Source organism: Arvicola amphibius, chromosome 10, assembly GCF_903992535.2.
Source record: "Arvicola amphibius chromosome 10, mArvAmp1.2, whole genome shotgun sequence".
Lineage (NCBI taxonomy): Eukaryota > Metazoa > Chordata > Mammalia > Rodentia > Cricetidae > Arvicola > Arvicola amphibius.
In genome coordinates, this window is record NC_052056.1 from 119,706,624 (window position 1) to 119,726,815 (window position 20,192).

At 53.3% G+C, this 20,192-nt stretch overlaps 1 protein-coding gene across 1 annotated transcript in view; it reads right to left on the minus strand.

The window, feature by feature from the left end:
• The window catches only part of Tpcn1 (two pore segment channel 1), a 51,198-nt gene that overhangs the window by 13,966 nt on the left and 17,040 nt on the right, over nucleotides 1–20,192 (minus strand). Inside the window, 17 exon segments of the mRNA XM_038346428.1 lie at nucleotides 293–356; nucleotides 618–638; nucleotides 640–667; nucleotides 1,520–1,644; nucleotides 1,851–1,967; nucleotides 5,036–5,116; nucleotides 5,118–5,136; nucleotides 5,312–5,370; nucleotides 5,838–5,872; nucleotides 6,664–6,752; nucleotides 7,506–7,525; nucleotides 7,527–7,556; nucleotides 7,558–7,638; nucleotides 8,224–8,337; nucleotides 8,980–9,159; nucleotides 13,287–13,368; nucleotides 13,370–13,403. Coding sequence (XP_038202356.1) covers nucleotides 293–356; nucleotides 618–638; nucleotides 640–667; nucleotides 1,520–1,644; nucleotides 1,851–1,967; nucleotides 5,036–5,116; nucleotides 5,118–5,136; nucleotides 5,312–5,370; nucleotides 5,838–5,872; nucleotides 6,664–6,752; nucleotides 7,506–7,525; nucleotides 7,527–7,556; nucleotides 7,558–7,638; nucleotides 8,224–8,337; nucleotides 8,980–9,159; nucleotides 13,287–13,368; nucleotides 13,370–13,403 — 1,179 coding nt within the window.

Sequence of the window (20,192 nt, forward strand, 5' to 3'; positions counted from 1 at the left end):
CAAAAAAACAAAACAAACAAAAACCACCAAAAAAAACCTGGCCTTGAGCTAAAGAGCGACGAGCCCATGAAGACAGTGAAGTGGGCATCTGGTTAACTTTCTTTTTTTTTTTTTAGATTTATTTTTGAGATGGGGTTTGGATATGTAGGCCCAAATGATCTCAACTTGCCATCTTCCTGCCTCAGCCTCTCCAGTGCTGTGATTATGGGTGCCTGGCCAGCCCTGGTTTCTTCCTGGTTCTAGAGCTAACTGCTTACTAAGGCCCTGTTGGGCAACACAACATTCACATCACCTTTAAAGATAAGGAAGGCCGTCCTGGGAAGCTCATCAAACCAATGCTGTCTGTTCTTCTTTGCCTGCAACACAGAGGGTCCAGGGGAGACAGGGTCAGGGTCAGGAACTAGAGCCTAGCTCAGGCCTCCACAGGGGTCTGAGTGCCCACAGTGCTCCATGCGGGGGTCATTATCTGCATATAACCCATCTCTCTGGAGAAGGTGAGGCGTGGAAAGGCTGCGTCATGGAGTTGGGATCCGTGTTGTGGCTGAGGTATCTGAGCCCCACCTGGCAGGCTGAACTGGCCTTCCCCTTCCACTGTGTGCAGAAGGGAAGACTCTCACCTTCCACTGGAGAGCAGCAACTTTCCGTAATATCGTAGAAGTCCTTCAGGCTGTCACAAGCAAAGTGAAAAGGCAGTCACCCGCAAGGCAGTCACATGAACATTCAGCCTCTGCTTCCCCTAACCTACCCACTGCTCGTCTCTCACAGGAAGAATGGACATCTGTGTGGGCCCAGAACTGTCAGGGCCCTCACCTGCAGCATCCTGAATGCCTTTGTTCCCCCAGGGGCGAGGATGACTCAATCCACTTAGTCACACTAACCACATCTGCCCTGGACAGACAGCCCTGGTAACTCTGCCCCTTAGGGGAACAGAGGCCTCCGGGATGGACAAAATGGTGCTCTCACGTTCAGGGGAGGCCCCCACTTCCACAGGCAGGTGGTGTCCAGCTGAGTGCACAGCATTGTGGTGTTTACCAGCCCCAAGGCCAGCATCACACTGGAGGATCCTCGGACTGGAGTGAAGGGTGTGTGTGCATGCGTGAGGTCAGAAGACAAACTTTCTGGAACTGATGCCCTCCTTCCACACGCAGGTCCCAGGGAAGAAACACCAGTCACCAGGCTTTCACCTCACCTTCTCTGGCTATTCATGTTTTTTGTTTATTTTTTGAGGCAAGACCCAAAATAGTCCCAAGCTGGCCTCAACCCCACTACATAGCTCAGGGTGGCATTACATTTCCATATCCGCTCTGCTTCAGGGCTCTTATGTGCTAGCATTAGAGTATGGAACGCACCTCACCCAGCCTCAAACATTTCTTCTCAGTCAAACCAGACTGAAGTGGACTGTCTCTGGGTGTCTGTGGCTTGGCAGATCACCAATGGACATGACCACCTGAGAGCTGTGGTGTAAAGTGCACCCCGCCTCCTGGCCCAGACTGCTCTCCTCGTGCCTCCTGGCTCTTACCTGAGCAGAGGAGTGTTGCTCTGATTCAGGGCCTTGAAAGTCAGGAAGCGCTCTCTGGCACTCATTCGGGGCTTGTAGAAGCGCATCAAGCCTTCGAACTGTCTATAGGAAATGCCAGCCGGCCTCTGGGGGAGAGGGAAGGCAGTGCGGTGGAACACAGATGTTACCGTGCCCAGGGGCAGTTATTCCAATATGCATTTTGGCAACTGCATTTTCTCCCATGGGCAATATGGCAGCTACAGGGTCAGCAGCTCTGCCACACCAACAGGGATACTTTGGGTAGGGAGAAAGAATGAAGTCCTCCTCCACGACTCAGCCCTCACGGCCCTACCCGCTGGCTGACGAGCAGGCGGTAGGCGTGCTGGATGGCAGTTCGCTTGTGCAGCAGCAGAGACTTAAACTTGCGCTTCTCAATGTCATTGAAGGTGTCGAACACCACGGCCAGGAGCTGCAGAGGACAAGCGTGGAGCCTTAGCTGCCTTTGAGTGGCGTCCTGGGGGGTCATCCTCTGCTCCCAGACAGGGCTTTCATCTAGCCTCCCAGGGGCAGGGCACCGAGGAGGTCCTCTGGTGGGCTGCACTGCCCAGGACAGGGGCCATCTGCACATCTCTCTCCTGAAGACACCATCACTGGGTTTTCCTCAGACCCCTCTTCTGTCCCCCATAGCTGGCCCCTGCTGGCCAGAGGACAGGCCAGGGACTTCAACCCTGGAGCCTCTTCCTCCTACCATGGTCACTTTTCTTGTGCATCAGTTTCATATGGGGTTCCAGGAAGTGAGTATATGTGCGAGGGGAGGGGAGGATCTGGGGGCTGCATGCCAGGAAGGAACATTCTAGAACTGCCCCAGAGCAAAGTCAGTTCATAAAGATGGAAACATAGGGTGGGAAAGAGCTGACAGACTTAGTCTTTCGAAGCTGTTTCGAGTGAGCTCTCCTGTTCTTTCTGCTGCTTCGAATTGCACCCCCCCCCCATTGTTTTTCATGTAGATCGAAGGTGAGCATTTTTCTATCAAAGGCCACACAGTTAAGACCGGAGGCTGCGTGGGCCCATGGGCTCTGTCACGGGTTTACTCAATCCTGTGGTGGGACTGTTCCAAGGAGATCAGCCACCGATGAGAGTGGACACAGGGTGTGGCTGGGTGCCAATAAAACACACCAAAAGTAATTACTGTGCGCACACAAGCATGCATCTGTATGTGTCTGTGTGTGTCCATGTGCAATAGTGTGTGTGGAGATCAGAGAACACCTTTTGGAGGTCCGTTCTCTCCTCTTCAGGCCGTGAGGCTGTGAGCGCTTTTACCTGCGGAGTTATCACACTGGCCCCTCTCTTGGCTCTTAATACAGTCTCGCTTTGTAGCTATAGGGCTGGTCTGGAGCTTGCTGTCCCCCTGCCTCCGCTTCCTGAGTGCCAGGGTTATTGCACCAGGTCCGAGTCATTCCCTGCTGTTTTGACTTGGTGCTGGTCCACACAGAGATTCTCTGCCTTTCCCTTGGTCTAGTCTTCAGACCCTCTGCATCCCAGAGCTACCACCCCATTCTGGAGGGGATGTTGAGTGGACAGGATTTCCCACGCAACCTGGAAGCACTGTGCCATGTTTCTTTCTACGCAGTTCCCTGTGGCTGTACACATTCCCCATCCTGCCTACGTAATGGAGTCTCTGTGGAAACTTCCAGAGGTCTAACATGGGGAGGTGCCTGCGGGGGCAAGTCAGGAGGGGACAGGAGGGACGTCCACTGTGCCCATGCAGATCTCCATCTGCCCCTTGTAGTTCTCGTACTATAACCTACATACACATCATCGCCTCGTTCTGCGAGTCACTGAGGGAAATTACGGATCCTGAAGTGGGGGGTTGCAGGAACCCCAATAATGCCAACTAGTGAGCCAGAAGCAGAGGGGTCCCTGGTGCTCACAGCTGCCTGAAGTTGGGGACCTAGCCCTTGACTTGTGGGTCTGGTGCTGTGTGGAAGTGGTATGGGGAAAGTAGCCAGAAAGCACATACACAGCCTGACCACAGGCTGATTAAATCTTCAGAGACTGTGGAGAACTTGGGGTGTGGCTGTCAGGAGACCTAATTACAAACTACCCATCAGTTCCTTTACAAGCCATTTACTACCGTCTCTGCAGGCGACCTTGTCTTTGTGGCTATTAAGGAAATCCTTCAGGATGTACAAACCAGCCACCAATCCAAAGGCTAAGAGTGCCCATCGGCTGGCACCTGAGGGCCACCGCAGGGCTCTCCTCCTCGTTCTGAATCGGCAGTTCCACCACCATGTTTGAAGAGTGTCTTGATGTATGACTGCTCTGTCACAACAAACCTTGGTGGCCACGTTACCACGGAACACAGGACTCGGGGTAACCTCAAGCTGTGTTTCCCAGGCCACGGTCACTCATTTAGTTCCAGAGCAAATGTTTCCTGCCCCCACTGAGGTGAGTGAGGGCTACGTCTGTGGGACAGTGGGCAGTGTACTGAGGAAGCCGGCAGTGTCTGTGGGAGCGCCGCTTGCTGACCTGTGGGGACAAGTCCCTCACCTTGTGGGGTTCTGAGTCTCAACTGGCGAGAGCAGAGGAAAAGAGAATCTGCTTCTCCTGGCGCCTCTCGGTGGTCAGGGGAACTGAGTCATCACTGTAGGAGCTGGGAGCCAACAACGAGTTCTCACCCAGGGCAGTAAATGCCCATAACCACTACGCCATCTCTCCAGTCTGCTTTCCGTTTCTGTCCTGGGTCCTGACTGTGGGGATCAACTCAAGGATGTTTTTAAGATGTTCACAAATAAGAGCTGAGGTATGTGGCTCAGCTGGCAAAGTGTTTACCTAGTATGTATGAGGCCCCCAGTTCGAACCCCAGCACCACATAAAACCAGGCCTGTAATGTCAAATGCAGTGTGACAGGGTGGTCAGCTTCACCACCGTCAAAAAGGATTTGAGTTCTATTCACAACACCACAAAACCAGAAAACCATGGGAAGCCCTGGTCTCTGCTCACTCTGCTGTTGCTACGAGTCTCCGCCTAGTGTTGGCTACAGTCTTGATGTCAGAAAACACTGCTGGTGGCCCTGAGCCAGTCCAGTGTGCACAGGGACTTTGTGTCCTTCGTAGAACACATCCTGCTTGGGTTATCTCATGGTTTACAATTAATGGGGCAGAAGTTCCTGGCATATAATGAGACAGGATGCAGTACCAAGCAACTCTGAGCTGTGTGGTGATGGCCTGACTCTCCACTGCCTCCCCTGCATATGATGGTATCGGAACCACAGCATGGCTACCCTGCATCTGTGCACAGTGCTTGGCTGGCTTCATTAGGGCAAAATGCTTAGTGTAAGGAGGGAAGATGCAGCAGTGAGAATATCCTCGCTGTACAATCCCGCCCCATCACAGCAATGGTGGCACGGAGCTGGGGAATCCTCACAGCGTTCCCAGCATTCCGCAGGGCACCACACGCAACACACAGCTGCTGGACGTCCTGACAGCTCTGTCCCTGGGACCCACCCGCTGTAGTAGAGCCAAGACAGACACTCACCAGGTTCATGATGAAGTACAGCTCAATGGAGAGGTACACGATGAAGAAGATGCAGGACCACGGGCTCCGGGAGTAGGAGGGGCATCATCACGTCTGGAAAGCTGCATTGCAGAGGCTCACCTCAACTGCTAAGGATGCACCCTGCAGCTGCTCCCTGCGCTTAAGCCACCCCCTTCCCCTCCACTCAGCCCTGTGTGCACAACGATGGGGAGGAAAGGAGACAGCCCTGGGCTGGAGGGGGGCCAGAGCCAGCGGAGGGAGTGGGCCCAGGCTTACTTGGCTGTGGTGAGAAGAACGAACAGGTTGACGATGCTGTTCTCCAAGGTGCTGAAGTACTACAAGGAAAGCGTGGGACGTGAGGACGGCCTGGACAGTCACATCCAGGGCGCACGCGCCTCCCCCCTTCCTCCTTGAAATACAAAGAGCATCAAAGTAGAGTTGCAGCACCCATGCAGGCCTGCACTTCCTGAGCTGTGCTGATGAGAGCAGGCTACCAGCTAAAGGGGTGAGGGACTGTTTTCCCGGGGTGTCACACGTCCCTGCAGTGAGATCCCCCTCCCCCATTCTCTACCAGAACATTCCAATGTTGCAAACCTGATCCCGGAAGCTTTACCCATAAGAAGAGGAAAAGGGTGCCCCTCGGCTCTCAGAGAGAGCAATGGCTCAGGTCCGAGGGATGGGGACTCTTGGGAACCAGAAACCTGGCAGGGTGCCCCTCCTAACATGGCCAGGATCCTCCCAGCTACCCTGTCTGGCAGGAAAGTCTCCCCGTAAAACAGGGGACCAAGACCTATTTACTTACTGGGTCGGAAGGGTTAGTGGAAAATAAGTAGAAACCTAGAATGTGGTAGAAAAAAGAGAGACCAAGAGTGGAGTTAAGCGGAGCACCCTTGAGTGTGCACAGGGAGGAGGGGACTATAGTGAATGAGGGCTGGAGGGGAGGCTGGGGAGGGCTGCAGCGCTCTGGAGAACACGCATGCTCTCTGGAGGAAGTCATGCTGGCCGTTTGGCAAGTCTGCGGACACCTGGCAGTGGTGCTGGATCTGTCCGGTCTAGCCTAGGAAAAAGGGCTGAAAATTCTGTATAAATTTGGGGCAATAAGAAAATGAAATTAAGGTGCAGCAAAGTTTTTAAACTAATCACATCATGTGGGTGGGATCGTAGACGCAGTGCTGCTGATAAGACTGTCTCTGCGGCTCAGAGGACACGCAGCCAAGTCATGGCCAGTAGGCATGCCAGGCCCTGGCAGGGATGTAACTCCTTCCTAGTCCTCAGGAGCCTCAGAATTATGACCCAGGGAAAACGCCAACATAGGATGACAAACGGAACTGAACAAGGAGTGGGTGGCAGTGCACATATGTAATCCCAACACTAGGACACTGAGGCAGGACACTCGAAGGGGCTAAGCCAGCCTGGCCTATACACACCAAGACCCAACTGCCCCAGCCCTTCCACCACATAGGATGTGGGGAAAAGGTGCTAGGTTGTGGGCGAGCCGTCCAGAGCTGCAAGCAGCTGAGGCCTTTGCTGCTGAGCCACTCGGCGTGCGGCACTGCGGCACTGTGGTACCACCCCGGGGGTGCAGTCTTTGTGGCCCACGGGTGACTGGAGGGACACAGGGCGCTCACCCAGGATGGCGAAGATGATCATGAAGAAGAGCAGTAACAAGAGGATGTCCATGAAAGGCGGCAGTGACTGGAAGATCTGGCGCAGGTTGCTGGGGAGAAAGACGGCCAGCTGAAGGGTGGCAGGGGTGGGGGGGGCACATGCTGGAGGAGGTGTGACCTGAGCAAGTCCTACTGCACCCAGGAGGCCACCGTGTTTACTTAGCCCTAACGCACCTGAAGCCTCCATTCAGTTGGTGACAGGGAGAACCAAGGTAGGAGCTGCCACCTCCACCCAGGGGACAGTGCCCTAAGAGGGAAGGCATGGCAGGAGGCTGGGCGTGGCCTGGAGGACCACTGCTCATTCCCAGCCATCAGGGGGTCCCTGGCCAAGTGACAGGATGGACTCCAAAGAGGGCGTTAATTCTGGGTTGGGTCAGCTCAGGCTCAGGGCTCTGGACTGGGTGGGAGGAGCCTGCAGGACTGGGCTGAGAAGTCAGCTTTAGGGCCGGAGAGATTATACACCAAGACAGGGAAGGCCTCTGCCAGAGTGAGGATGCTGTGTTCCCCAGAAATACCTACCACCCCCATGTTGAAGCTAATGTGCTGACACTTCCCCCAGAGGCAGGACTGGGCTGGGGCCAGTCAACTCAGCTCCTGCCCACTCCCCTCCCTGTCAGCCGGGAGGGGCCAGGCAACCACAGGGGACTATCTGGCCACTGCTGCCCACTCCCCTCCCTGTCAGCTGGGAGAGCCAGGCAAACGCAGGGGACTATCTGGCCACTGCTGCCCACTCCCCTCCCTGTCAGCTGGGAGGGCCAGGCAACCACACGGGACTATCTGGCCACCGAGCCCCGGGCCTTAACCGCCGCACTCCGCCACAGTACCAGACAGTCCACCAGGAAAATGCAGCGCAGTGGCCCGGGTCACCCGCACGTGGGACGTCTGCCGCACCAGCACCACGATAGCCTCGATGAACTGCACCACCAGGACAGACGTCTGGGATGGGAGGTCAAACGTGGTTAGCTCCCTGACCCAGCCTCAGGGAGCACTGACACAGCCAACAGGGCACCACGGGGTGGTGTTTTCTGCCTCTCAACAGCAGCAGTGAGCCCTCCTGCAGCCAGTCCAGATGTGTAGCCTGAGACAAGCTGGCACGCGGGTCCTCTCTAGAGTGAGATATCACCTGTCTCTGCGTGCCCACTAGTAACCCTCCCAACAACTTCATGGTACCGAGGATGCCTTTGAGGACTCAGTTCATCATCCAGTTCAACTCATTTGGGGATGTTTTCCTAGACAAACTGCCCGGCGCTTGGCATGGTCCCACTGAGGTCATGGAGCTGGGTCTGAGACCCCCATTGTTTCTCTGGCTAGAAGCTGAAATGGGAAGACCAGCAAGCACACTTCTCCCCCAGGTGACCATATAGGTTCCTGACATATGCAAATCAAGCTCACTGGGCTACCCCTCCTGAGCATACCCTGGGCGGGGGTGGGGTGGGGGCAGGGATTTTAAATGGAGCCATAGACACGGGTACGACAGGGACCCAGGGGAACACGTTGCAATGGAATGGATGGATATATTACCTTGACCATGGTGCGTTTGTGTCGGACGAATGTGTGGAAGCCCAGCCACCGCAGCTTCATGCAGAGTTCAAACACCACCACCATGAGGGCGAACAGCTCCAGGGTGGCGTGGACCTGCAGTCAGAGAGGTGAAGGCCGTCCTCAGAGAGTCCATGGCACCACCCCTCTCCTGGGACACACACGTGCACACACGTACACACACTCACAAGCACCAAATCCCAAGATGCCGGACCAGTCCTTGGAGACAGAGTTTTTCCCAGACAGCTAAGAATAAACTTGACATTCACTAGACAGAAACGTAGACCCACATGATGTGAAGTCAGAAAGTAGTCCGAGGCTCTACCCGTTCTGGGGAGAACTGTGCAGGGCTTACACAAATCCCACGAAAGGCATTTGGGAAGGAGAATGGGGTTAAAAACAACCAGATGGAAGGTTCCGAATTTAACAGTCTTCTACGTCTACGCAGACCTACTAGGACTGGGGAGACGGCTCGGTGAGGAGAATCACCTGAGTTCTACCCGCTGGATCCCACATGCAGATAGAAAGAGAACCCACTCCACACGCTGTTCTCTCACCTCCATACATGTGCCATGGCATGAGTGCACGCACGAACACACACACACACACACACACACACACACACACACACACACGCCGCCATGAACCTAATTCTGTTAAAAAGAGGGCTATTGTCTCTCGTCTCTCTTCACTTCTAGAATGCTCCCCGCTGAGTCCCCTTAGGTGGCAGGCACTCACGTAGATGCCGAGTCGGAGCGCAGGGACAGCGGGCGACTCGCAGAGCGACAGCAGCAGCAGGAGCAGGGCTGTGAGCAGCTCCATCAGGTAGAAGAGGTGGTTGTGTGCAAAGAGGTAGGGGCCGCCAACGCGCGGGCAATCCTTGGGGTGTGTGAAGAACTTGTCATTGTTCTGGCCTTCCTACAAAGACAGGACAACTTGAGCATGTGAGTGGAGCACAGAGGTGTCATGCTGGAGAGGTGGAGGGGCAGGAAGTGGGCCGGTCACAGAGGCCAGACATGGTTCGGAGGAGGCCTCGCTGAACGGCCAACGTTTGCCTGATGATGGCCAAGAAGTACTGCTTAAATCTGCCTCAAACATAGAATGTCTCAGAGGGCATGGAAAGTACCGTCCCTACCGGGGATAAATTCTTAGGGCCTGAAGTAAGGGCTCACACATAGTCCAACTAAGCAGGGCTGGCCTGGATGTTCCAGCCGTCGCTGTAGGCACTAAGCTCCCTGTTGTCCTTGCCAGTGGTGGACAGGACAAGGCTGGAGCTTCCCCAGAGGTGCAGAGAAAGGAGAACTTTTATTAAAGCAGTCCTGAGCACAGTAACACCCATGAACAGCCAGTGACTACATTCAATGAGACTGGGGGCTTGCCCTGGAGAGCCTGCTGCAACTCTGCACACACAGCTCCTTGCTTAGGGCTCTCAATGTGGGAGAGGCAGCACTCCAATAACAACCTTGGACATACTCCGAACACTGCTCAGTGCCCTATGACACACAGAACAGCCCCACAGGATGAACGATGTACTGGCCGATGCCACCACACAGAGGCTGGGACCATCACTCATTCACAACTCACTGCCCGGTAGTTCAGTGTCCCAGAGCAAAGGATACATGAGACTTCTACAATCCAAGAAGGCATGGTGGACAGGCAATCACCGCCCATGGCCCTCTTCCCCTCCTGAGGAAGCCGTGGCTGTAGCTGACAGGGTCACTTCCTGAGAGCTGGAGCTGCTGTCCTCATCAGCAACAGAAGAAAAACCGCAGGCCAGACAGAGGAAGCAGGGTCGTGGCCCAGGGGACGCCGAAAGGCCCTGTGGTCTGGTGCGGGCGGCATCTCCCACCGTCCTCATCGTGGCCTCCAGGGAGTCACAGAAGGGTCCGGAAGCCTCTGCTTTAAATTACTAGACTGTGCAGTTTTCTTGCGCAACTGCGAGGGAGAGGTGAACCTGATGGGAGGCGTCAGCTATGAACCCAGGGGATGGGGGTGTTGACTCCCAACACAAAGAGGCCCAAGAATCCACATCACAGGACCTAACACAGCTCCCAAAGAGAGCTGTGGGCTCGTGCACAGACTGTCCACCCCAGCCAGGCCTCTGGTCTCTGTTCTCTCCAGCACGGCCAGAACCTCGAAGGTCACGGCAATCCAAGGGTGAGTGAGAAGTTACAGGCAAAATGTGAGAAGAGGAAGCCTCCAGTAGCAGATTCCCTCAATGCAGGCCAGGGCGAGCACCCCACACACACCAGTGAGCTGAACTGGGAGTGCAGACCTGGCCCTGACCACAGCCTGACAGCGCTCCAACACAGACTGGGATCCTAGGATCTGAGTTCTGCTGTGCTCTTTACTGTGGAAAAGCTGATGCTGGGTCAGGCAAGATGGCATGGCAGGTAAAGGTGCTTGCTGCAGAGCCTGATGGCCGAGTTCAAGCCACAGGCCAGTATGGTAGAAGGAGATCCATTCTTTACAGAGTCGTCCCTGATCACCACATGGGTACCCCTGTTACAACGTATTACGTCACAGGCATCCTCGTCACAAACGCGTACCCGTCACTCATATACCCCCGTCACATTGCATACCTGTCACACACATACCCCCATCACAACGTATCCCATCACATACATACCCCATCACACACGTACCCTGTCATATGCGTACCCGTCACATACGCACCCCGTCATACGTGTACCCCGCCACACACGCATACCCCATCACACTGTACCCCATCACACGCACACTCCTGTCACAACGTATCCCATCACATATGGTACCGCCACCATCACAGCAACGCATACCCTGTCATACACGTACCGTCATACGCGTACCCATCACATGCATCCCTGTCATACGCGTACCCCCCATCACATATGCACCCCGTCACACGTGTACTCCACCACACGCATAACCTGTCATATGCTTACCCTGTCACAACGCGTACTCCTCACATACGCACCCTGTCACACACATACCCATCACACATGTACCCTGTCATGCACATACCCCCGTCACACTCATACCCCATCACACACGTACCCCATAATACACATACCCCGTCATAGCGTACCTCATCACACGCGTACCCCGTCGCACACGTACCCCCATCACACATGTCGATTTCAACAACAATAAACATAAAAAAATAAAAATCAGTAAAATGATGTGTTAGCCAGGTGTAGTTGCATACACTTTGAATTCTAGCACTTAGGAGGCAGAGGCAGGGTGGATCTCTGTGAGTTCTAGACAAACCTGGTCTACATAGGGAGTTCTGGGAAAGCCAGGGCTACATAGACATAGCTGAAGAGTCTTGTATCTGACTCACAGGCAACAAGAGGTTTGAACCACTGGGCGTGGCTTGAGCATCTGAGACCTCAAAGTTACATACCTCCTCTGGCAACGGGGCCACACTCCTAATCCTACACTCCCTTTGGGGGCTATTTCCTTCCAAATCCCCACTAGGTTTGAGTCTAGGACGTTCTGTTGGCTAGTCAACTGCTATCCCTGGGTCTGCAACCCCCAGGGTTCAGGGGATCGACATCAGGTGGCCAGGCTTGAGCGACAAGCACCTTTACCTTCTGAGACATCTTGCTGGCCCTTAATTTTCAAAAAGATACCTTCTCTTGTAAAATAATTCAGACAATGTAGGATGCTGAGGAAGTAAGAATGCCATCAGCAAGCCGTTAACCCGTAACCTGTGTGTGTGTTATGTGGGGCCAGAGGTCAAGGCACCCATCTTGCTTTTTGGAATCTTTCAGTCTTTCACTGGCCTGGGAGATCACAAGGAGGCAAGGCTGGCCAGAAGCCTTACGACCCACTTGTCTCTGCCTCCCCAGGGCTGGAATTACAATCAAGTCCTTGGGATCTGAATTCGGGTCCTCATTTGTGCGGCAAGCACTTGAACTGACCTCTCTTCCCAAGCCTACACTGACTCTACATAAACAAGCTTTCAGATGTGTGTATAACTCTATGTGTATGTACGTACATATGCATGCACACAGCATAAATATACACACACGTGTATACACATGCACACACATATACACATGCACTCATATACACATATGCATGTACACTACATACACACATATACACATGTGCATGTACATATATGCATGCACATACACACTCGTGTGCACTATACAGACATAAATGCAGACGTGTGCACACACTATTATATGCAGGTAAGTGAGCTTTTGGCAGCTTTAGGCTGTACAGAAATCAATAGCCATGTTGGTCTAGAACTGTTAAACAGAATTCTCCATTTGCACAAGGTAATTAACTAGTAAGGTCTCATTTATGGTAAGATCTCATAGAGTAGATTCTCTGCATAAACAAGAGCCGGGTGTGGCGTGCACACTTGAATCCCCAGCACTCCTTAGTCAGAGGCACGCAGGGCTCGATGAGTTTGAGAGCTAGCCAGGTCTACATATAAGAAGTTTCAGGGCAGTGAGGACTACACAGTGAGATCCAGTTTCTTAAACAAAAAGGGAAGACATTATGTTGTCTGAGACTATCTGAATTTATGGTCAACAAACATGTAATATAAGCTTTATAGAAAAGTAACTGCTTAAAAAAAAAATTCCCAAACATTGCCAGGTGTGATGGCCCATGCCTTTGAGCCCAGCACTCAGGAGACAGAGGGCAGGAGGATGCTCTGTGAGTTACAGAACTGCATAAAGTGACCCTGTCTCAAAAAAAAAAAAAAAAAAAAAAGGAAAGGAAAGGAAAATCCCCAACAAGCATAACGATCAAGCCTGACAGTGGCAGAGAATGGTACATGAGAGGAACAGACTGAGGAGGTCGCGCCCCTGCGTGAACACTCCCCTGCTACAATACAAGGTAGCATAAGATTCCCTGAGAGCTGGGTCTGGTCTGTGTATGTGGTCCTGGGAAGACAGAGGGGAAAGACTGGAGACCTGCCTGCTGCAAGCATAGCCACAAACAGGGCTCAGGGGAGGGACAGGCACACACTCGGGAATGCTAGTCTGAGCAGGCAGACCACAGCCTTCAGAACACGACCCCACCCCCACCCCAGCTGCACTCACCTGGAGGTAGATCGCGGCCTCTTGATAATTCATCTCCCAGTTGTGTCCCGTGGGACTGGAGGGGGACTGTCGGCCTGGAGACCAGACTGGGGACCTGGGAGTCCTGGATGCTGGCGGCTGCCCCCATCTGCATTGGAGAGGGCAGAGACTTCCTTAGAACCCAGGCTGAAGATAACAACAGAACAGCTCAGCGCAAGGTCATTCGTGTCAGCCGCGCTACACGCTGTGCTGCTAGCAACACGCATCAGGGTAGCTGATCAAAAAAAATGCCTTCTTTCTCTTAAAAAAGAAAAAAAATTGCCAGCAAGATGACTCAGCAGATGAAGGGGCTTGCCACCAAGCCTGATGACCTGAGTTCAACCCCTGGCGCGCACGTGGGTGGGAGGAATACAGCCGCCTTTAAGTTGTTCCCTGACCTCCATACGTGCATGGGCACGCCAACCCTCTCCTATAAATAATGAATGTATTTCTTTTATAAAAAAGAAAAAAAGCACAGAAGAGCAGAGGGAGTGGGGGAGGGACAGCTAACCTACACACACGTCTACATCTTTAGAAAAGAAACGCAGGAAGAAAAAAAGAAACCGGCTGCTGGGGGCCGGGGGTGGGGGGCAGGCAGAAGGGCTGCAGCCTCACCCGTGCACACTTTTGACTTTTGGAAGCATGTGGGATCTTGCTCATTCAAACATTTAACCAAAGTGGACTCCCCCAACCCCGGGATGGGCAGAGCATCTGTTGCTTTTCTCTTCTCTTCCCCACCCGGCCCCCGCCCACCTCTTCCAGGACCTTGTCCCTGCTTTGTCTCGGCAGATTGCCTCTCCCAGCTTCAGCCACGCTGTTTGGCTTGGACAGAGCCGGCCCTGGCTAAAAGCAGCTGACCCGAGCTTGCCAGCAGAGCCAGGGATCATAGTGGGTGAGGCACTGGAGCCAGCCAACGGAGCTGCATTTGGGCACTTGTCCTGGATCAGCTGGGAAAGAGGGGCTCTTTCGGTCCTCTGCCTGCATGAGAAGGACAATCAACAGGACCCTTGACTGAGCGTTGCGCCCACGGCCTTGTCACAATCCGTAGTCTCTCTCCTGATACACAAGGTGAATTTGAGCACTGGGGCAATGAGTCCAACCCGGTTAATCTACGCGAGAAGAAGTGACTCTGTGACAATCTGGTATCCCACAACCCAGCACTGTAAACGAGGTTTCCATGAGGAGGAACCCGGAGTTTAGACACTGCCATTTGCACGGTGATGGAAACAAAGCAGATGTGTGGTAGAGGTAGCCTAGCACACGGGCTAGGACAGAGGGGGCCGGGGCTGCAGGGCCCTGTTACGACCATGTCACAAGGCTGTCCCCACGAATATTAATAAAAGCCACAGAAGGGGACCCACCACTGACGCTCACTAAAATGTGGCATGTTTGAAAAGCGTAGTACGGCTTGACAAGTAAGGCTTTTTGGGTAGTGTCCGGGGGATGGAGCCCAGGACGCCTGTGGTGGCTCTAATCGCTGAGCTAACACCCTCAGCCCAACAAGGTATTATGTCTGGCACAAGTGTGAAAATGCAACAGCGAATGTCAAAGGAGTTAAAGCCAGCTGGGCCTTGGCAACACAGGCCTGGAGTCCCAGCTATCTGAGAGATGAAGGCAGGAAGATTTGAATTCAAAGCCTGTCTGGGTTATAGAGTGAGTTCAAGTCCACCCAGACTTGTAAACTGTCTCAGAATAAATACCAGCCTGGTGAGACGGCTCAGAGGGCTAAGGGTCTTGTCAATCTGATGACCGGAGCTTTGACCCCAGGATCCACGTGGATGAAGTAGAGAACTGATTCCCATGGCTGTCCTCTGACTCCCCGCGTGCACAAACAGACACAGTAAACAACTAAATATTAAAAACAGGCCGAGTATGATGGCACATGCCTTTAATCACAGTACTGGAGAGGTGGAGGCAGATGGACCTCTTTAAGGTCAAGGCCAGCCTGGTCTATATATCAACTTCTAAGCCAGCCAGCATTACATAGCAAGACCTTGTCTCCCCACAAACAACAAACAAAAAATCAAAAACCCCAACACATTCATTAGTTAAATAATAAATGAATGAATGAATGATGACTCAAAAGTGAAAGTGGGCCAGAGACACAACACATCCAGAAAACATAGCTTAGTGTGCACGAGGCTCTGAGGTCAACCCCTGGCACGTAAAAACTGAACTAAAAGATAAATAAATGAAGCCCGAAGTCGTGGCACACACCTTTAATTCCAGTACTTAGGAGGGCAGAGGCAGGTGGATCTCTGGGAGTTTGGGACCACCCTGGTCTATAGAGCGAGTTCCAGGTCAGAAAAGGCTATACAAAAAACACTGTCTTGAAAAATCAGAAATACACAATAAGAAATCTAAATAAAAGGACACAGAGCCATCACGTCCTCTGCCTCCTGTCCTTCCTGCAAGACCACTCAGCTGCTACCCCTGATCACTCTGCGTGTCTTAGAATCTTAGGACACTGTCCAGTCTACACATGCGTCTGCCTCCTCTCACCGTAATTACCCTGAATGAATCTGCGTTGTGTCATGTGTCAGTCAGCCCTGCGCTAGTGAGCACACTCCATCCTCAAGTGCCCCCAAGTACCCGCCGTGTCCCTCCCGACATCCACGGACAGAGCAGGCTTGCTGTGGGGAGTGCGCTCTCATGCTTTGGAGTAAATAAATACCTAGAACTCAGGGTGACAGGTCACAGGGTTTAACTTCTCAGGAGTACAGACTAGGCTGGGCGCAGTGGCCGGATGCAATCCCAGCACTGGGGACTGGACAGGAGGATCACGGCAAGCGTGGCTACAGTGAGACCCTGCCTCAAAAAGAACCCACCAAACAAATTCGCTCAATCACACCTCTCCCCATTCCACAGCTGCCTGAGCCTTCCATGTCTGTGGACCCTCACCAACCAGTAGGCGTGTGCCAGGGCTGCATTTTAGGCTCAGCGCTTCAAACCGGCAGATCCCCAGTGCTGAGTTCCATCGCTTATATCTAGCACCTCCCGACATCCTACCACGTCACACCCCAGTACCATGGTGGGGATGGAACTCAGGGACCCCCAGCACACCAGGCAAGTGCTCCACCTTAGAGCCACATCCTTGGCGCCCCCACAGCTTCCGGATGCAGGTGTCATGCTACTGGAAAGTGAGGTCAGCGTCCCACCTTCCCGGCAGCCCTGCAAATGACAGTGTCTACATACCGGGTTCCTCCTACAGACACCTTGTAAGGTACGGTCGTGAAGGACCAGACTGTCTGATTCATTTCTTCCTGTCCAACCCAGACGCCTTGTTCCTCTGCTGGTCATAGCTCTGAAGCAAGTCCCATGTGCACATGTGTGTGTGACCGTGCTGGTGTGCACAGTATGCAGGTAGGAAACTCCTGACAGAAGGAACAGCGCCAATGGAACAAACAAGGACGAAAGGACACAGCACCACTTCGAGCTCTAGTGTGACGTGCCGCACACTGACAGAGCCTCGAAACACAAGAACCCTACAGGGTGGGTCCTGTTACAAATGTGTCCGTGCCCAAGACCCCGTCACTGGGAGAGGCTGAGCCAGGATGTGGGCCCTGGTGGTAGGGCCCCAGAGGGATGCACTGGTCACTCTGCTGCAGGTGTGGGCATCCTTGGGCAGCTCTACCTAACCATGTCTCTCTACTATATAAGATCCTCCACGGGCCCAGCCTGGGGAGAATGGCTGCCAAGGATGGCAGCTGCTCATCCAGAGCACCAAAGGCTCTGCAGAGGGAGGTGACAGTGGTACCGCAGAGGCAACATGTCACCACCCTACAGCTACAGACTACACATGGCTAGGAGGAACAGTGGGGACAGGTGTGTGCAGCGAGCCCTCAGGACTCCGGGAACAACTGCAGAGGCTACGTTAAACATGAAGTCAGTGCGAGCTCTACTTCAATTGGCGCGTGCGTGTTTTGTTTTATCCCGAAAAGAACTGTGACTTGGAACTAACCTTTGCTCACGAATGCAAACCCAGCACTGCCTTGCTCACAGGGCAAATGTCTCCATGCAGAGGACAGATCCCCTGGACAATAGCCTATGCTCCACCCTCTGTGGGAGCACCTGTGTGTCAGTTCAAAGGGCCTCTGGAGGAGGTTCTGAAACAAACTACCCACCCAATGCTGGAGCAAGAAAGGAGATTCAACGCCACTCGGGAGAAGAGGCTGACCCATCTGAGCGTGCGACTGGGGTATCAGTGTCTTCACAGGTAGCAGCAATCGCCATAGGCATGGCTGGGATGTGGCTCAGCTGACAGAGTGTTTGCCTAGCATGTTCAGAGACCCAGGTTCAATTCCCAGCACCACACATATCTATAAATCAAAACCGGGTATGGTAGCACAACATGCAATCTCAGTATTTAGGAGGTTGAGACAGGAGGATCAGAGTTCAAGGTCATCCTCCCCCAAAGTTTGTGACAGTTTGAGATTCCTAAGATGGCCAAAAAAAACACAACCAACTAACTAATCAACAAAGCAGGCAGGCAGATGCAGGTGTCCTGTGAAACAACCCCAAACTCCGGAGCTGAGGGGGTCAGCAAGCTCTTGGACTGTGTGTCAGGGGCCGAGGTCTTCCACCAGCACTGCCCAGCATACGCTGCACTGCTCCAACATACAAGAACACTATGAGCATCCAGGAGCCCTCCCTTTGCCCTGATGAGCCTCGGACCACCAACCTATCGACAAACACTCACAGGGCGAGGCTTGTGCACCAGGCACATCACCAGGACGGGATGGCTTCTCCCTCACTAGGGAGAGCACCTGTGGGCTTCTCCAGCTGACACCAAGTTGTGAGTAAATCTGTCTGGATTCCTGGGATCTGCCCCAGAGGATTCACGGGCTGGCTGTGAAGAGGCAGAATAGGGACGCTGAGAGTGTACTGTCCTTGGTCTGCAATCGGCAGAGGGAACGGCTGATCAACACAGGCAGGAGGGGCCTAGGATTGAAGTGATTCCCCACAGATTCCTGGCCTCAGACTCCCTTTCTCTGGCCACTGCCATGTTGCAAATGAGCACCAGATACTATACAAAATAGGCACAATTATGTCAAGTTAATTGTCCTTTTAATCTCACTTCTCAATGACGCTTCTGCTTTGCCACAGCTGGAGCCATCTCTGCCCTGGACCCAACCCAACCCCTTCCAGGGTCTTGTCCGTTTACTGTCCTGCCCTATGGCCTTTTCTATATCAGAGAAATCCACTGTGAGTTTGTGAGTCGTGTGTGTGTGTGTGTGTGTATGTGCGCGCACACGCGTGTGTCTGTGTGTGCATGTCTTTGTATCTTTGTGTATCTGTGTCTGTATGTCTCTGTGTATGTATGTATGTGTCTATGTGTAACTGTATCTGCATTGATTCTGGTGCCTGTGTGTATGCTTATGTGTATGGTGTATCTCTGTGTATGTGCATGTGTCTGCGTTTGTATGTGTGTGTGTTAACTTCCCAGTTCAGCATAACCCTTTAGGAACACTAAGGCAGGGTTGGGGAGACAGCTCAGCTGGTAAAGAACTTGTGGCATAAACACAGAGACCCTCACTCAGATCCCCAGCTGTACGGTGGGGCTGGAACACCAGCACTGAGAGGGGGAGTTAGGCAGGTCCTGGGGGCGGCTCCCTGGCCAACTGGGAGCCTCGGGTTCAGTGAGAGACCCTGTCTCAAATAAGACTTTGGCTTCCACATATGCATGCATGGGCATGTGTACCCACCCCACATGCATACGCATCTCACACACATACACACGCACACAAACACACATACAAAAACTAAGCTATTGGTTTTCTGCCTCAAAGACACCACAGTGTTGGCCTCCCTGGGAAGCCCTAAGCATTTACCCCCTTGACACACACTCCGATTAAAAGGCCCCTCTCATGTCTTATTCCTTTCTTCACCACTCTGGCTCCCTAGTTGGTCTGGAGCTTTTGGCCTGAGAGACCTTTAGGCAATCGGCTTTCTCAGGTCTTTCAACCTCCCACCCTTACGCTGCCTCAGGACAGACTCTGCCCTTGACTTCTCTGCAAAGTCCCATGGTCATTTGTCTCTTACCTCTGACTCCAGTGGCCCAGTGAATGCTCAGAACCTGGCATGTCTGCCTTCTCCCCAGGGACACAGACCTTTGTCATGGTCACTGTGGTGTCCCAGAGCCCAGAAAAGTGTTTAGTCCCGCGCAATAAGGGATAAATAAGTCTGCAGAACTAAAGTGACATCAAGGATCTCTCCCTGTGGATCATACATTCCCACAGAGCACCTGACTGTAGGCAGCCAGAGGCCAAGGACACAGTGCCATAGGCAGCACCGTGTGTGAAGGGACACGACATGATCCCTCTGTGTCCAAGAGCGATCAAGACGGACCCTTCTGAAGGGCACAGAAAGGACACGCAGTTTCCCATGTCCGGTGTGGGGCACTTGAGTGCTTCCTCCCACCATGTTGCCAACCTTCAGCCTTTCACCGTGGAGAACACGACAATAGAACTTGGCAAGGCTTGGGACCTGTTAGCAGCTCTCACACAGGGAGAGGCTGAAAGGCTCTGGGTACCTGGTCACTGAAGGGCTTTTCAGGGAAGCCACAGGTGATTCCATAAAGCCTCCTTCTGGCCCATGCAGGTGGCTGAGTAGGAAATTTAGGGATTAGAGAAAGGTCGTAAGTGGTGGGCAGGGAGCCACTGGTCTCCCAGCCCTTTCATGTGGAGGTTTTGGTGGCTCCGGGTCCAAAAGCTCTTGCAGTCCGAGCTGCAAACTCCCTGCCTGCGCCTGTTTGGCTGCTGGGCTCCGAGGCTGGAGTCACTCCAGCTCCTAAGGCCCATTGTCCCGTTCTCTGATCTGTGCTGGGGGCTCGGCAGCGTTCCAGAGGGAGAAGGCAATTAGGGGCCCTACCGGAGGGCAGAAGGGATA